Below are 17,864 nucleotides of genomic sequence, written 5' to 3' on the forward strand. Positions count from 1 at the left end.
TTTCTAGGGGGTTTCTTACCATACTAACAAAAGCAGACGCAAAGTAAACATAAATAAATAAATAAATCAATCAATCAATCAATTTTATTGGTAAAACTTGGTGATAACATACATGGGAAGAGCCAAAGCCGGAGGCTTAAGTGGCTTAATGTCAGATATATTTTTACCTTTGGCATTTTTAAGAATTCCTAGACGGTACTCTGAAGAGTTCTGGATTGCCGCTACCTACGATGTTAGCACAGCACAGCAATTAAATAAGGGGTATGCACCTTTTGCCATGCTCGATATTTAGGGAGAATACAAAAGAGATTGAGTGAGATCTGTTTACAAAAGGTAAAGAGTAAATAAAAGATAGACAGACGTACTTAATCCGAGTACCAAGTATATGCTTACGTCAGTTCCATACAGCATGATTTCTGTTGCCATGGTAACGCTCGTCAAAGATGTGGTAATAGCACTTGTGATAAAGGAGATCAACACCAAGCCGTACAATGTCCAAATAATGGCGAATAAGCGGGCGCCCACGGTCTTTGGGCTGCGGTCTCCATAGCTACAAGTCAAACATGTCTAAATATATCGCAACTTATTCAACCTAGGAGAATCAATGTTTCTCCGTATCAATTGGAAATAGGTCTTCGTAACTGATTATAAAGCCTTTCTTAAGGCTTGTCCTAGGCTTTGTGATGGGACACACATTATGAGGGGATTATTAGGGAAGGATAAAAAAAACTAGAAACCATAATAACTGTAAATTTCAGATCTTGTTAAAGGTATCTGCTGAGGAATTAAGAATAATGTTGATTTTTAATAAAAGGCCCAGCCTTTAACTACACGTCTTCACCAAGTACCCTATGGTACTCACAAAGATCGGGGCAAAGATTGGTACCCACCCGACGGTAGTGACAGAGATGTAAGACCACCACATCCCCTCGTAAGTCCCGGCAACAAACCCTCTTGGAAAACAGCTGTCATTTGCTCGAGAATCCTGTCACGAGAAAATAAACGTAAGGAATACGCACGTCAGGTAATTTTTTTTAAGAGGGCGCCGATTTCTTCTCCTCAGTACATCTAACTCTGTATTTTCAGGGCGTAGCAAGGGGTGGGGCACTGGCGCAGGCCCGTAGCCAGGATTTTAAGCGGGGTGGTTCGATTTTTCCATTTCAGAGGACCAAATTTATACCATTAGGCAATCGATATTGTACTTAGAATGTTATTAATAGGTTACTTATTAACATATAGCGATAATAATAAAGATAATTGTTATAAACAGATTTTTATAGTTATTTTAAAGACGTATTAATGTGCACGCTATATCTCCAGCCAAACGTTATATATTTTTGTTTGCTCTGAGCGGACCTTCGGCCGAACCCCCCCACCCCCCCCCCCCTGGCTACGGGCCTGTGGCTGCACGTGACCTTCCCCCCCAATATTTTCAAAAATTATAAGGAAAATTACTGTAGGGGCGTGGCTGTGCCCCCATTGTTCTCTGTTTCATGCCCCCCCTAATAATTTGCGGCCTGCTACTGGTATGGTTTTATTTAGCGAACACAGATGTTTTTGGGTATATTATTATGTTATGTTAATTTGTTAATTTAGCTGACCGTGTTACAATTTGTTATGTTGATTTAGTTTAAATGTTTTTTTGTAAGAATTTGTTTTCTGTTGAGCGCTTTAGAATATATGAACATAGTTTTAGCGCTTTATAAATAAATAATTATTAATTATTATTATTTCTGTGTTGTATGTGGTGCTATCGTAGTGAAACGCGCGACAGATATAACAGCACAGCTATAGGCCCCACTGGATGCCATCCCTTATGAAATGAATTATAACTTTTATTTTGTTGCTTCTATCCTTGTAAATGCATATCGTAATTTGAAAAAGCTTAAGGGCGACATGGAAAAAGGGGATGCGTTGGGAAGGGAGGGTAGGAGTTGTATTATTAACTCACCAATAGCCATATGATGAATCCCGCGATATACACCAGCATTAGAGAGAAGCCAATCATAGGAAAGCACTTCAACACCGAGAAAAACATGGACTTCGCTGAGCTTTCGATGGTTTCTTCTCGAGCTAGGAACGCCACACCTGGAGACATCACGAGCGGGAAAAACGGCAAGCCCCCAGGGTACTAGGAACGACAATAAGAATCAGCTCAGATAGTCAGCTCTTCGCCATAACAACAGACAATAAGAATCAGCTCAGATAGTCAGCTCTTCGCCATAACAACAGACAATAAGAATCAGCTCAGATAGTCAGCTCTTCGCCATAACAACAGACAATAAGAATCAGCTCAGATAGTCAGCTCTTCGCCATAACAAGAGGCAATAAGACATCAGCACAGATAGTCAGCTCTTCGCCATAACAACAGACAATAAGGCATCAGCTCAGATAGTCAGCTCTTCGCCATAACAACAGACAATAAGACATCAGCTCAGATAGTCAGCTCTTCGCCATAACAACAGACAATAAGACATCAGCTCAGATAGTCAGCTCTTCGCCGTAACAACAGACAATAAGACATCAGCTCAGATAGTCAGCTCTTTGCCATAACAACAGACAATAAGACATCAGCACAGATAGTCAGCTCTTCGCCATAACAACAGACAATAAGGCATCAGCTCAGATAGTCAGCTCTTCGCCATAACAACAGACAATAAGACATCAGCACAGATAGTCAGCTCTTCGCCATAACAACAGACAATAAGACATCAGCTCAGGTAGTCAGCTCTTTGCCATAACAACAGACAATAAGACATCAGCTCAGGTAGTCAGCTCTTCGCCATAACAACAGACAATAAGGCATCAGCTCAGATAGTCAGCTCTTCGCCATAACAACAGACAATAAGACATCAGCACAGATAGTCAGCTCTTCGCCATAACAACAGACAATAAGGCATCAGCTCAGATAGTCAGCTCTTCGCCATAACAACAGACAATAAGACATCAGCTCAGACAGTCAGCTCTTCGCCATAACAACAGACAATAAGACGTCAGCTCAGGTAGTCAGCTCTTCGCCATAACAACAGACAATCTCGTGCGTCAATGATGCAATCTAGAATAGTGAGAATAATAAAAATTGCGTGCCTTAGTCATGTACTTATTCCCATTTAGAGGAAAGCTGATCTTCGTGCCTACGGTGATATCTTCAGCGACCTGCGCCATGGACGCTTTCAATGCAGGTCCCCCATACTCGTCTTTATTCCTAAAGTCCAGCCGGGTGGGGCCGTGTCCGTTAGAGCAGCTCTCGCACACCCAAGCTGTCATGTTTTGAATGATTTGCGGGAGTAATCCGCTGACCGTGCTGTTGAAGGGTCTGGTGTATGGGCTAAGAAGCCAGTAGTTGGTGTAAATCACGCTTGGGCAGCGACACGTCTCTGAAACAATAATATGCAACTGTTATATGCTAATCTTAGGTGATGAACAAGGACTAACCATGAAGTGTGCAAGATATCGCATGATGTTTCCAAATTTAGCTGGTTGCTGTCGTGTAACAGCTCTTGACTGCGGTATGTTGAGCTTGGATTCATTGTACTCTGAAGTAGACTGGCTTTTATAATTTTCTGTCGGCTTTTATGCTGGCCGAGTGCGCTATTTCACACCCCCTTATTTCAACTAAACTAAACAAAGACCCGTTAACCAATAATATTGCGACAATCCTATCTAAAACAATCACTCCACGATTACTTTCGGCCGAACAAAAGCGATCGATCTCGAACTAAAACTTGGCCAACAAAGGACAGAAAGAAAAAAAGGATAATTACATTAAATATCTATACATTTTTGTTAAACTAATTGTTGGAGCTTGTTATTTTGTCACACAAGCCCCGTTTCAAAAAATGCTAACATAGAACAAATTCTCTTTGGTATTTTTAACTGATGACTAATAACAAACTTGGAAACATCATGGAAAAACAGTCAATGAATTATAGCTCAGAAAGAAACGCCAAGTCAACGTTAAAGACAAGTGTGTCTGTAGGGGAGAGCAAACCTTGTCTTAATGCCACTGTAGTTGGTCTTCGTGTTAACATCACAAGTAAAAAGATGATTAATTAGTGGCTAATGCCACTACTGATGTTGATGATAATATGTGTGATTATGATGAGAGAGTTTAAATGATGATAATTGCCACGATAAGTGCGATAATAGTTATAATAGTGAGTTTTGGTGTTTGTAACAAAAATGATGTTGCTGCTGATTGAGATTATGCTGTGACTATGATTATGGAGATGATAGTTTTAGCGATAGTAATTGATATGACATTTGTTGTTGTTGGGCTTCCTGTGGCCTGAGCCTGCGCTTAGTCAGCAGTTTGTTAGTTAGACTAGCGGCCATTTTTTTTCGCTCGCTTTATTGTAAGCACTGTTTTATGTTGAGTAAAGCCTTACTATGGTCACTACAATTTACTCAACATATTAACAATAACACATGGACACTGTTCTGAAGCCTCACCGTCTGGACCTGGATCCAAACTCGCCCACAGCGGCAAAAGAATGGAAACACTGGCTGAAGACGTTTGAAAACTTTATCGCTGAATGTGGGTCGAGGGCCCCGGATCGCTACAGAACCCTTACCAATTATGTTTCGCATAATGTATACGAGTACATCGAAGACTGCTCAACGTACGACTCAGCCATCCAAATACTCAAACAGCTGTTTATAAAGACACCTAACGAAATATTCGCCCGTCACCTTCTTGCTACACGACGGCAAAAGACAGGAGAGACACTTACCGAATTCCTCCAAGAGCTGAGAAGACTAAGCAAGGATTGCAATGTCAAAGCCGTATCAGCTGAACAGTACCGAGAGGAGCTTATACGTGACTCTTTCATAAACGGCCTAAACTCCCCGTTAATCCGGCAGAGGCTGTTGGAAAACCGAGAGCTTGATCTAAAGACTGCTTTTGATCAGGCGAATGCTCTTGATCTGGCACAGAAGAACTCGGATTCATACAGCGTACCACTCCAAACAGCGTCTGTCTCTGCGGTCCCAGAACAGATAGAAGCTCAGAACCCTGACCATGAAGTTCCTGTCACCGCTGCTGCGTATAGGCCGTCCAAGAGATGCTACTTTTGTGGCGGTCCGCTGCATAACCGCAAAGACTGCCCTGCCAAGAACTGCTCTTGCAATAACTGTGGAAAGGGAGGCCACTATGCTAAAGTTTGCAAGTCAAAAGGGGCTGCAAAAGGAACAGCCGCCTCCATCTGCTCGATTTCTGTCGCGTGCCCTGAGAGTCTAGCTCAGGCTTCTGTGGAAGCCAGTATTGCAGGCCACTCACTGACAGCACTTGTGGACACTGGCAGCTCAGGGAGCTATATCAATGAAGAGGTAGTCCAACGCCTCGGGCTACAGGTGAACAAGTCAACAGTACAGATTGTATCAATGGCTCTTAGCTCTATCACAACCCAAGTCACTGGCCATTGTCTAGTAGACCTCACCGTCAAGGAACACACGTATCCCTCTGTTCGCCTTGGTGTTTTGAAGAATCTATGCAGCGATGTCATACTTGGACTAGACTTCCAGCGTAGTCACAACAGCGTAATAATCCAATTTGGCGGCACACAACCCGACCTGAAGATCACCCATGAGGCGCCTGCCTGTGCTCTCTCAGCAGCTGAGATGGAGGAACCATCACTATTTGCCAACCTACTCCCAGATTGCAAACCCATAGCGAGCAAGTCAAGGCAATTTGGGAAGGAAGATCAAGAATTCATAGAGCAGGAAGTCAACAGCTTGCTGTCGGAGGGCATTATCGAGCCTAGCACATCCCCCTGGAGGGCCCAGGTTGTCGTCCTGAAAGACCCACTACAGCGTCACAAGAAGCGCCTCTGCATCGACTACTCACAGACTATCAACTTGTATACGGAACTGGATGCCACCCACTACCACGTATTGATGACATGGTCAACACCCTCGCCAATTATGAAATGTTCTCTACGTTCGATCTAAAGAGCGCGTACCACCAGGTTCCCATCAAAGAAACCGACCGCAAGTACACTGGTTTTGAAGCCAACGGCAGGCTTTACCAGTTTCGTCGCATCCCATTCGGAGTTACTAATGGTGTTGCAGTTTTCCAGAGGTCTATGGACAAGTTCATAGACAAGGAGGGTCTCAAGGACACATTCCCATACCTAGATAACATAACAGTAGCAGGGCGTAATCAGAAGGAGCATGATGAGAATGTCCGAAAGTTCCGAGAGGCGGTGCAGCGCCGGGACCTTACCTTGAACGAAAGCAAGACCATAGAGTCAAAATCATCTATCAATATACTTGGCTACTGTGTCGGCAGGGGAGTAATCACACCAGACCAAGAAAGACTCCGCCCTCTGCAAGAGTTTCCGCCTCCCCAGAGCTCACAGTCACTCAAAAGGGTTGTAGGAATGCTAGCCTACTACGCCAAGTGGATACCAAACTTTTCTGACAAGATACAGCCACTATCACAAGCCACAACGTTCCCACTGAATGCAGCAGCTTTAAATGCCTTCAACGCACTAAAGAAGGAATTGGAGAGTGCCACTCTTCACTCTATCGACGAGAGTGTACCATTTGAAGTGGAATGCGATGCCTCGGAGGTTGCTATCTCAGCCACCTTAAACCAGGGCGGACGACAAGTCGCCTTCATGTCCAGAACACTGCAAGGAAGCGAATTACACTACCCTCCAGTCAAGAAGGAAGCCATGGCAATCATTGAGGCAGTCCGCAAGTGGCGTAATTTTCTAGCAGGTCGTCACTTCACCCTGGAGACTGACCAGCGTTCCGTGGCCTTCATGTTTGACAACAGGAAACGCACGAAAGTAAAGAACAATAAGATCCAAGACTGGAGGCTAGAGTTCATTCAGCTATACAGTGAAGTACAGGCCTGGTAAGGATAACGTCGCTCCCGATTCACTCACAAGAGCTTTCACTGCCTCGATGCCAACAAGCAGCCTCGCTGAGATCCATGCAGCACTATGCCACCCAGGCGTAACCAGGATGTTGCACTTTGTGAAGTCCAAGAACCTACCCTACTCTACAGATGAGGTGAAGAAAACATGTGCAGCCTGTAGGACCTGTGCAGAGCTCAAGCCACAGTTCTACCGACCAGAGGCCAGCGTCCTCATCAAGGCCACACAGCCCATGGAGAGGCTCAGCATCGACTTCAAGGGGCCCCTTCCTACTTCAACTCATAACCCATATATCCTCACAGTGGTGGATGAGTACTCACGCTTTCCTTTTGCGTTCCCATGCCCGAACATGCACTCCTCCACTGTTATCAAGTGCTTAGAACAGATATTTACTCTTTGCGGCACACCAAGCTATATCCACTCGGACCGGGGTGCCTCACTCATCTCACAAGAGTTAAAAGAGTATCTATCAGCACGAGGGATTGCATCGAGCATAACCACACCCTACCACCCCATCGGAAATGGTCAAGTCGAGCGGTACAATGGTATTATCTGGAAGGCAGTACAGCTTGCTCTCAAATCGTCGAATCTACCAGTTACTAAATGGGAACAAATGCTTCCAGATGCTCTCCACTCCATCCGTTCTCTTCTTTGCACTTCAACCAACACAACACCACATGAGAGGTTCTTCAACTTCCAACGCCGCTCCACGCACGGCACATCGTTACCTACCTGGCTGCAGTTACCTGGTCCAGTACTGCTTCGCCGATTTGTGCGTGCTAACAAGAATGACCCCCTTGTCGACCAGGTTGAGCTGAAAGATGCGAACCCTACATATGCACACATCCAGTATGCAGATGGAAGGGAATCAACTGTCTCTCTCAGGGACCTCGCTCCATGCCCACCCCAGAACACTGCCCCACAGATGAGTCAAGAGGGTACATTCCAATGGCAAGCAGCTCCTATTCCTACGACTCCACCCACTGATTCTGGTTTGAAGACACCAGCCCCCATCCTTTCTGATCCTGATTTGGTGCCAGAAGTTGAGTCAGGCCCTGCTAATCTACTGCGTCGCTCAACCAGGGAGATCCGGCGGCCATCACGATTTGACTGTTAGCGTCCTGTATGACTCTTTGACTGTTAGCGCCCTGTATGATGCTTTGACTGTTAACACCCTGTATGGTGAACTTTGAATATTTCCCCATCATTGTTACACTTTATAGGAGGGGAAAATGATATGACATTTGTTGTTGTTGGGCTTCCTGTGGCCTGAGCCTGCGCTTAGTCAGCAGTTTGTTACTTAGACTAGCGGCCATTTTGTTTTCGCTCGCTTTATTGTAAGCACTGTTTTATGTTGAGTAAAGCCTTACTATGGTCACTACAGTGATGATTATGATGATAATAAACATTATAATTAATGTTGTTGCTCCTAGTCAATGATGATGTTGCTGCTAATAATGAATAATGGTGTGCTGTGAGGTGGAATTGATGATGACATTGATGACAATGAGTTGATATTGAAGTTGATGCTGCTGCTGAAGATGATGATACTTACGCATCTGTTGATAATATAGTGTATACTTAATTACCTCCGTAGGTGAAACTAGCTGGTCCAGGGCCGATAGAAGTGACGGCTCTCACGCTTATCTCATACACGGAAAATCCAACAAGGTCCCTGAGTGTCACACCAAGCGCTGATGGCTCAACTGACATCGTCTCGACTCGTGGTTTCCTCTCGGCTTTCTTGGACGTTTTGATGCGTGAGTATCGGACCTCGTACTTGTGCAGGATGCCGTTGGCATGTTGAGGAGGGATGGCACTCCATGAGACCCGAAGATCTGTCATACTTGTTAGATTCAACGCGCCCACATCACCGGGCGCAACACTTGGAACTAGCAAGAGGTAATCAGACATTTAAATAAGGTCCTGAGTATCTAGAAACAAACAGATTGTAACGGTCTGCAATGTAACGAGCAAGTTGTTTTTGCCCCGCTGAAAAATCTTTACTCTTCATTCTTTTTCTTATGTAGACCAGCGATGTCGATAATACCTGGCACGTGAAAGAATGCTGTTTCTGTTTGTTCTGATTTATTTAGCGATATTCAGGTTGTTTAATCGGACCATTTAATCGGAAACTTCTCGTTATTTTGCAAATGGTACAGATTCCTTCCACTGGAAAATTTCAGGAAAATGCGGAATTGGTTGAGGGTAGTCCACTTTTACCAGGTATACCAGAAATTCCGGAAGATCGTGTACTATTAGCAGTTTTCCATAGAATATTTGACCGAGGCCCCCATCGGCCCTTATTCCCAAGGAACTCAAAAGTATAATTTTTGGGTACAGAAGCAAATGGTACATAAGTCACCCCGGAAATTCTGGAATATAGGAAACTTTATCTTACCATTATTGAATTCCGGAAAAATGGAAACTCATCCAGGAATTTCCGATTAAATGGTTAACAACCGCAGCTTGCTCTAATATCGGGAGAACCGTCACGTGTGTTACCACCGTAGTCAGTAGTAACCATGTAAACATTACGTAAGTCACGGCAGTCCAAGAGTAACTCACTGGCACACTCACGTGGAAAACTAGGTCGCTTTTAAGACACCCATTGGTTAAACACTTATCTAAACGAAGCTAACAGCTTTCCGGTATGTCATTGTCGGTTTTCCTAAAGAACTTGCAATTAGCTAGCATACATAAGGAGTGACTTTGTAAGGCTTAAAGGATATCCAAAATGTAACAAGGAGTGATTTCATGTATTTGGGAGAGACAGCATCCTAAAGTACCTCCCGCACGGGTCGTCTCTACCGAAGCTAGTTTCTCCACAAAGCTCACCCGTAACAGAACCACTTATTTTCAATGGCCGTGATTATAGCTATTATAAAAGATTAATGCCTACCGTCTTCGAATGTACGAAGGATCAGCTCGTTGCTCTCCGCTCCACATCCCTTTATTGTGAACCCACAGATAGTCACTTTGTATTCCGTGAACTTTCCAAGGTTCTGGACCACTTTCCATGATCTGTCAGGCCTCATTAGTGTGTAGCCGGCCTCACCCGTTGTAAGACTCGTGTAAGAGAGGTTGTACCCACGCAGAATACCATGGATAGATTTTGGTGGAATCTCGCCCCAGGAGAAAGTCAGAGTCGTAGAGCTTGATGCATAACCCTTGAACTCAGTTGGACCTTGTGAAGGAACTGCAAGAATCGAATTATGAGACGCTGAAGTTTAGACAGGAGTTAAAAGTTACACATCGTGTCGTGCTATCCAATCTTGGGACGCTAGGGCGCCGAGGTAATCGATCTAGCGCCGTCTTATGCGGCGTAGCCAGGATTTTTAACAGGAGGGGGACCAAAAGGAACTTTCAAGGCATTTTCTCCTGTATTTTAGATGTCTCATACATTTACTGTATTTTTGGCTGCTAAAAGGGGGGGCCCGGGCCCTCTTGGCCACCCCCCTGGCTACGCCCCTGGTCTTAAGCTGACCTCTACGCCCCGGAGATGCATCGTGTCCTTATATATCAGAGCTGTAGCAGGCCAAGGGGCACAGCCACGCCCTTACTGGTTATTTGCTTGTAATTTTTTAAAATATCGGGGGGGGGGGGGGGCACGTGCCCCCCAGTGTCCCACCCCCTGCTACGGCCTTGTGTATAAAACCTCTGTGCAAAAAGCGCGAAAATTAATAATTTAATGCTAACAATCCTACCCTAGAATTAAGATGCAAAAGATGAAGATTACCGAAACAACTTTTAGGATTGTACTGATAGATGGCTTTTATTTTCCCGGGTTTTATCATTAAAGGGTCTCGGGCTGCTATATATAGCGGTAAATTTATTATGTTGCATAAAATATAAGTGTTAAAGTGATGTGTTCGAGCTCGGGACACAAATTCTCCGTTTTCATCCCTTGTAGATTTAATCCCTCCATTGTAGGACCAAATTATTTTCTTTGTGGAACATTCTTCATTGATGTTTTTTTTTTCAAACATAAAAAAGGAGACATTATTATCCTATAATAACCGACAGTAACACTTCCCCTTTAAACTTACCATCTTCATCAGTCCTCGCAGTGATGGAAGCACTCGGAATCCCGTTCCCGTTACTCGTAAACGCCAGAACGCGAAACGAATACAAGGAGAATTTGTTCAACCCATTTATTGTAGTGGAATGGACAGAAGGAACGGACTTCAAGGAGTCTGGAGTGAACGGAGTGCTATCCTCGCGATAGAAGATGCTGTAGCCGCTGAGAGGTTGGCCATGGAGTGAAGACGCATACACAGCGAGCCACTCGAGGTAGATACTGGTGGAGCTTGTGTTTTGCGCATACCTGAAGACAGGGCTGGAACCTGGCACTGGAAGAACAATGTGAGCAAGAATCATGTGATGATTACAATCGATATGAGAAAAGGTTTTGGCATTGGATATCGTTGAACCAAATGATAAAGCAAAACTTATCAGCAAAAAGACACCTTTTGTGTTCATCTTTGTTGCGTAAATCCTAAAGCTCGAAGTCATTTTATTATTCGGAAATAGAATATGCATTTAGCACATAGAGGCTAAAAAAAGGACTTCGTGCCAGAGTTGGAACTCTTGAGAATCTTTATCAAAAGAAATACTCGATACGACTATTATGGACGGACATGACGAAAAAACATGGAAAACGCGCAATTCCAGATAGAGATTAAACACAATTTCTTACAATGGCTATAGGTTTCTTGTATTACTGACTGATTTTCAAAACACAAATAACGTGAGGCCGAAGTACACATAACCAGATTTAGGCTTTTTAAGATAATTTTTCCTTGACCATCATTGCCCTGTGCAAAAGCTCATTTCAATGACACTTTACAATAAGTCGCATCAATTTAAAAAAAAGTCGCACTTGATATTTTGTTTGCTTTAAGTTACTAAGTACTCAGAGAAATTCTCCGCCTTATTCGATGTGAAATGGGCTTATTTGAAGCGTCTCACACAGTGGTATTACTTAAGACATTAAAAAAAATCAATTAAAAAAATAAAATCATGGGTGGATAAGTGAATATGCCAAAAGTGAATATTCCACTAGGGAAGATTTTTTGTACCTTTTTTGGTGGAGGTGTTAGCAAGGAAAACTGGCATCTCTGTGAGTTTGCCGCTTGTAGCGATGTGCTCGTACATTGTGATGAGCTGCAAGGAGTTTATCTTGGAGAAAGCCACGGTGAAAAACGCTACCACACTGCCGCAACTGGAAAGAACGCCATTATAACAACCGTAACTCTTTACCTTAGCTACGCGTTGTAAATCATGGAGATGTGCTCATAAACTTAACTAAACTAAACGATGACTATCTAATAGTGTAAATATATTCTTACCTTAACGAGACTATGATCTAATATGCGATCGCGCGCGTATAACCCGCTTTCTTCCAGTTGCACTCGGAGAATCTGTGTATCGTAACCCGCAGTGCTTCATGGTTATCAAGTAAATAAGCAAATAAAAGTAAATAAAATACAAATCCAGGTGTCAAAAGCTGTAGAATTCTTGTTTACATACTTATGAACATTCTGACGTGGCTTTCGGCCACCAGGATGTAGCCGATTATACGCTACACATGAACCACCGCGGGTTACAACACATGGGTTCTCTAGTGCAACCCTGAAATGGTAAGATTGCGCACAATAGCGGACATCAAATAAATTAATGAATTATGTAGTATTAACTGGGGATCACGAGTAATAGAAGACATCTATCCCATGATATAAATAGATATAGTTCATTCTAACCCATCACAAGCTATAATTATCTCACCTAAAATTGTGCACAACAGTTTTTATATACGTGCTATCGTCACGGTAAATGCTCTCCACCTGAAAGAGATAGGTGCATCACATTGAGAAAAGCATTCATTTATCCAGTTCCACACAAAGAAAGGAGACTTACGTTGAGTATAATTTTCTTTACAAGAGCTTGACTGACTGGACTGTTAAGGCTAGAAAGATCCTGTGAACATTTCTCCTCAGTGAAACGCATCTCAAAGGTCGCCTCAGCTCCTATCACAGAAACGCGACATGTACCATGAACATTTAGCGCCATTCTTTTATAACCCTGTGCACAAGCATTTCGTGTGCTTTTAGCGGAAAGAGACAACGAATTAATCAAACCGAAAAGAGGAGCCCGCGAAAACTGAAAAACTGCAAAAATACTGAAAATATATATTTGCTTGTCTGATGCGTTTTGCATAGTCCTTGCAATTATGGCAGACATGCATATTAATAGTTTATTTAAACAGTTTACAAGATTTGATTTGATTTTTCAACTATTTTGGCGTTTCTAGAAGTGACAATATATGCTAACTTTCCAAATAAGAAAAACACCCACCACTGTTTATATTAGGACGTTTCAAGAATGGACACATCGATAAATTTCCTATTGAGGTGCTGTGAAGTAGTTCGCCAGCATTTTCTGATACTGGCGCCGTTGACACCGAGTAAGCTGCGCCTTCCATGCCGGATAATATTGAGGCTAGGATGCGCCATGCATGCCGGGTAATATTGGGGCTAGGCTGCGCCATGCATGCCGGGTAATATTGGGGCTTAAGAGGCGAATCCAGGATTTTAAAATGGGGGGTGTATGGTGGCCGGATAGACGGCTTACAACTGATCCAGTGGTTCTTTGTAGGTCACTACATAGATCTCAACATACTTCACGCTGAATTGGATTTGTCGGGTCAGCAAAGTCAAGCCATCGTGTGTTTGCGCTTGCTGGCTACTTTACCTGGACATATAGATTTATTGCAGGTTTTCGCCTGGTGATCCTCGCCTTTGCAATCCTTCCCACCATACATTGGGGGCGGGTTGGAGCAAAAGCGACTTCTGTTTTCGTACCCAGTTCCGCACGGTCTGTTACAGTATGACCACGTGCTCCACTCCGTCCAGTTACCGTCAACTATGAAAATGGAAGGTTAAAATCACCCAAGCAACTGAAATACTTATAACCAAACAACTGCACCGCATGTTTACGGCCGGGTCCATGCGTTACAGTTAATAGAATCTTTCTGGTGCCCTGAGGTTAAAAACAAAAGAAGAACCCTGTTTTTACCGGGGCAAGGCTGCTTGCTACACTCTTGAGTCTGATTGGCTGGCCCGCTGCAGTTCAATCCCCCATTGGCTGGTGCTGGATTGGTACAAGTGCGCATGCGCCATTGGGTTCCAGTTCCACACGTCCGTGTACACGTGGTCCACTTTGTCCACTCCGTGAAGTTTCCGTTCACCTGACCGACTAGAAAACAACAAGAAAAAAAAAAATCACTAAGATTTTACATAGGAAATGATTGTCTGACAATGTTTGTAATTGGCCTGTTCCAAAGTCGAACCTTTACGTTTACATGAAGACTTTTACAGACAAAATGCCTGTGTCACATTCGTGCCCACTTTTACCGTAAATTCCGCAAAAATTGACATTACTTGAAACCGGGAAGACATTGTAACGAAACGTGGCCTTTGTCGTTTCTGAGATATTTTATGTTTACCAGGGCACGGTTGAGTTTCACACTCTTGCGTCTGATTGGCTGGCCCGCTGCAGTTCAAACCCCCATTGGCTGGTGGGGGTTTGGTACAAGTGCGCATGCGCCATTGGGTCCCAGCTCCACACGTCCGTGTACATGTGGACCAACTCGTCCACTCTGTGAAGTTTCCATCCACGGGACCGTCTAGAAAACAAAAATCTTATCTAGGAAATGTTTTTTGAACCTTTACCGGGACTTGACAGTATGAAGACTTTAAGAGATAGAATGCTTGTGTTACAATAGTGTCTCACTTTTACCGTAAAGTCGGCAAAAATTGACAGTACAGGAAATTGGGAAGACATTGTACAAAAGGAGGCCTCTGTCGTTTGTGAGATATTAGGGACCTTAGGCAAGGACGACGACGACGGCTAGGAAAACGCGATCGAAAAAGATGTTTTCGGTCGTTGCGCCAATAATGATTTAATTGTAATGGAATAAGAAAAACATTATAGTCAGGGAGATATAAAAATATCAACTAAGGACATTATTTCTACAGCAGCAAACGTAGTTAGTGGAATTTTACAGTGCAAACGTCCGCGTCCTCAATTGACCGTAAAACTTGGAGTCTTCGTTCGTAGTTTTACGGAAAATGGCTGAGATGTATCAGACAGAACGCATTTCCACGTGCTGCTATTGAATTCTGAATCAAATTCCATTGTTTTCTGCCGTCGTCGTTGCTTAAGGCCCCTATTTAATGCTAACCAGGGCACAACTGGGTTTCACACTCTTGTGTCTGATTGGCTGGCCCGCTGCAGTTCAATCCCCCATTGGCTGGTGCTGGATTGGTACAAGTGCGCATGCGCCATTGGGTTCCAGTGCCACACGTCCGTGTGCACGTGGTCCACTTTGTCCACTCCGTGAAGTTTCCGTTCACGGGACCGACTAGAAAACAACAAGAAAGAAAAAAATCAGTAAGATTTCATTCACATAGGAAATGATTGTCTGACAATGTTTGTAATTGGCCTGTTCCAAAGTCGAACCTTTACGTTTACATGAAGACTTATACAGACAGAATGCCTGTGTCACATTCGTGCCCACTTTTATAAAAACTACTAGAAACCGGGAAAACATCGTAACGAAACTTGGCCTTTGTCGTTTCTGAGATATTTTATGCTTACCAGGGCACGGTTGAGTTTCACACTCTTGCGTCTGATTGGCTGGCCCGCTGCAGTTCAAGCCCCCATAGGCTGCTGGTGGTTTGGTACAAGTGCGCATGCGCCATTGGGCCCCAGCTCCACACGTCCGTGTACATGTGGACCAACTCGTCCACTCTGTGAAGTTTCCATCCACGGGATCGACTAGAAAACACGAATATACATAACCACGCCATGCTTTGACTATTGCCTTAATTAAGTTCCTGTTGATCTAGAATAGACATTTAACCAACAGCAAGGCACAAATGCGCGACAGGGGCAAGGATCATTCCTCAATCTTTGATTTGTTAAATATATTGAAAAATGGGAGATTTTGCAGAGGTGGTGTTACACGGGATAATATGCAACCAAAACTTTTCGCGATACATTGTATCGTATTCATTCTGACATGTTGCCAAACAACAGATATTCGTCATTCTGTGTTGCATGTTTTTGAAGCGAATTCAAAAACACGCAACATTTTGCCGAGTGAAATGATGCGCTGAACATTGTGTTGCGCGATATGTTACACTGTAAAAAGCTTTTTACGATACAAGGTATCGCGAAACGTTTTGGTTGCATATTATCCCGTGTACGCCACCTTTAAATATGAAAATTTGTTGACTTTGGCTTTCAGAATCATACACCTTTTCCGGACCCCCTAAGAGACCCCCTATCGATTTTCTTGCCCTTTTCGTAATGCCTGATAACAAACCTGGACAAGTGAAGTTATTGCATGTCCGGTTTTCGGACAGACAGTTTGCCGCGATGCAGTTGACTTGGATTCTAGTCTGAAAGCCAGTACCACATGTTAGGGAACACTCACTCCAATTCCCCCACAAGGTAGCGTTACATTGCCTCAGTTCGGACAATCCATTGTCACATATCAAGTTCTGATTGACGTATGTGCGATTGCGAAGCTTATAACCGGTGCGGTTACAAGGACCCCATGGGCCCCAGGGATTAAACGCCTTGACGTTATCATCTCGTGGGCAACACGTGTCGTTACAGAGGTCGAACTGCACAAGAGACTCTTTACAATACGGTGCTAACACATTCATCAAATGCGAGCGAGTTCTGTTCTTGTACCCAGTACACGAGGCATTACATTCTCCCCATACACTCCACGAGGTGAATATCTCGTCGTAATCCAAACTTGGACAGCAGGTCACATTACACGCCTGATACTCTGAGAAGGTTCCATTGCACTTATCATGAAGCAAATAGTTAGTGAAGTTCCGCGTGCGCTCGCTTATCCCAAGACATGTCCTATTGCACGGCCCCCAAGCCGACCATACAGTATATCCCGTTGTATCATTGTGATCGGGACAGCAGAGGTTATCACACTTTCGGACGACTGTTAGGGACCCTTGACAGTGCGGGGACGCAAAGCTGGTGAAGTTCATTGTGCGCCTTTTAACGCCGGGTCCACACGTGGCGTTACAAGGTCCCCAACGAGACCACTCACTGAAGTTGCCCTTACAGCTAGGCGTCACGCTACAGCTCTCTGACTCTTTGTCGTCGCCATGGCAACTGCCGCCGTATAAAGGTGCGAGATTGTTGCAACTGCGCATGCGCATTCTTGTACCTGTACCACACGTGACCGAGCACGCGCTCCACTCTCCCCAGGTCGTGTAGTTACCGTCAACTGATAAATCCATTTAATAAGGTGATAAGAAATGGCGGGAAGTGAGTCTTAGATCACGGGACATGACACTGGGTTATTTGGGACGTGATAACGTGACATGACACTCGGTTAATTTGGGAAGTGAGCCTAAGATCACGTGACATGACACTGGGTTAATTTAGGACGTGAGCCTTAGATCACGTGAAATGATACGGGGTTAATTTGGGAGGTGAGCCTTCGATCACGTGACATGACACTGGGTTAATTTAGGAAGTGAACCTTAGATCACGTGACACGACACGGGGTTAATTTGGGAAGTGATCACGTGACATGGTAAAGGGTTTACCTGGGGAACATGTTGCACTGATTCCATCAACTTGAAAGTTGGGGGTTAGACTACACCAGTATGATCCGTTGCCATAGGGAACACACGAAGAGTGTTGTGTGTTATTAAATTTGAATTTAAATTTAAATTTTGCGACCCAGAGAAAAATTTGTTTGCAGGGAATTTGTTTTTGCGTATTTGAAGTTGAAATGTGAAAAAGACGATGCACCAAAGAACAGTGAGATAGAAGACGCTCGTAACTACATACTACAAGGAGCCGGGACAGGATGGTCGATTTGACGACTTTATAAAGGACATGTTGGAGGATCTTTGCGAAGATGACTAATTGTCG

The 17,864-nt window shown here is 43.9% G+C and overlaps 1 protein-coding gene across 1 annotated transcript in view; it reads right to left on the reverse strand.

The window, feature by feature from the left end:
* Positions 1–17,642, reverse strand: part of LOC5521005 — a 21,664-nt gene extending 4,022 nt beyond the window's left edge. Inside the window, exons 1-18 of the mRNA XM_048730602.1 lie at positions 17,534–17,642; positions 16,276–17,208; positions 15,546–15,725; positions 15,130–15,309; positions 14,392–14,571; positions 13,962–14,141; positions 13,638–13,808; positions 12,804–12,913; positions 12,672–12,730; positions 11,966–12,108; positions 10,934–11,236; positions 9,787–10,083; positions 8,474–8,776; positions 3,088–3,377; positions 1,952–2,131; positions 891–985; positions 394–550; positions 168–225 (exon numbers count right to left, since the gene is read on the reverse strand). Coding sequence (XP_048586559.1) covers positions 168–225; positions 394–550; positions 891–985; positions 1,952–2,131; positions 3,088–3,377; positions 8,474–8,776; positions 9,787–10,083; positions 10,934–11,236; positions 11,966–12,108; positions 12,672–12,730; positions 12,804–12,913; positions 13,638–13,808; positions 13,962–14,141; positions 14,392–14,571; positions 15,130–15,309; positions 15,546–15,725; positions 16,276–17,140 — 3,751 coding nt within the window. The 5' untranslated portion in view covers positions 17,141–17,208; positions 17,534–17,642. The remainder of the gene's footprint in view (positions 1–167; positions 226–393; positions 551–890; positions 986–1,951; positions 2,132–3,087; positions 3,378–8,473; positions 8,777–9,786; positions 10,084–10,933; positions 11,237–11,965; positions 12,109–12,671; positions 12,731–12,803; positions 12,914–13,637; positions 13,809–13,961; positions 14,142–14,391; positions 14,572–15,129; positions 15,310–15,545; positions 15,726–16,275; positions 17,209–17,533) is intronic.
* Between the last annotated feature and the right edge of the window lie 222 nt (positions 17,643–17,864).

This window comes from Nematostella vectensis, chromosome 1 (assembly GCF_932526225.1).
Source record: "Nematostella vectensis chromosome 1, jaNemVect1.1, whole genome shotgun sequence".
Taxonomy (NCBI): domain Eukaryota; kingdom Metazoa; phylum Cnidaria; class Anthozoa; order Actiniaria; family Edwardsiidae; genus Nematostella; species Nematostella vectensis.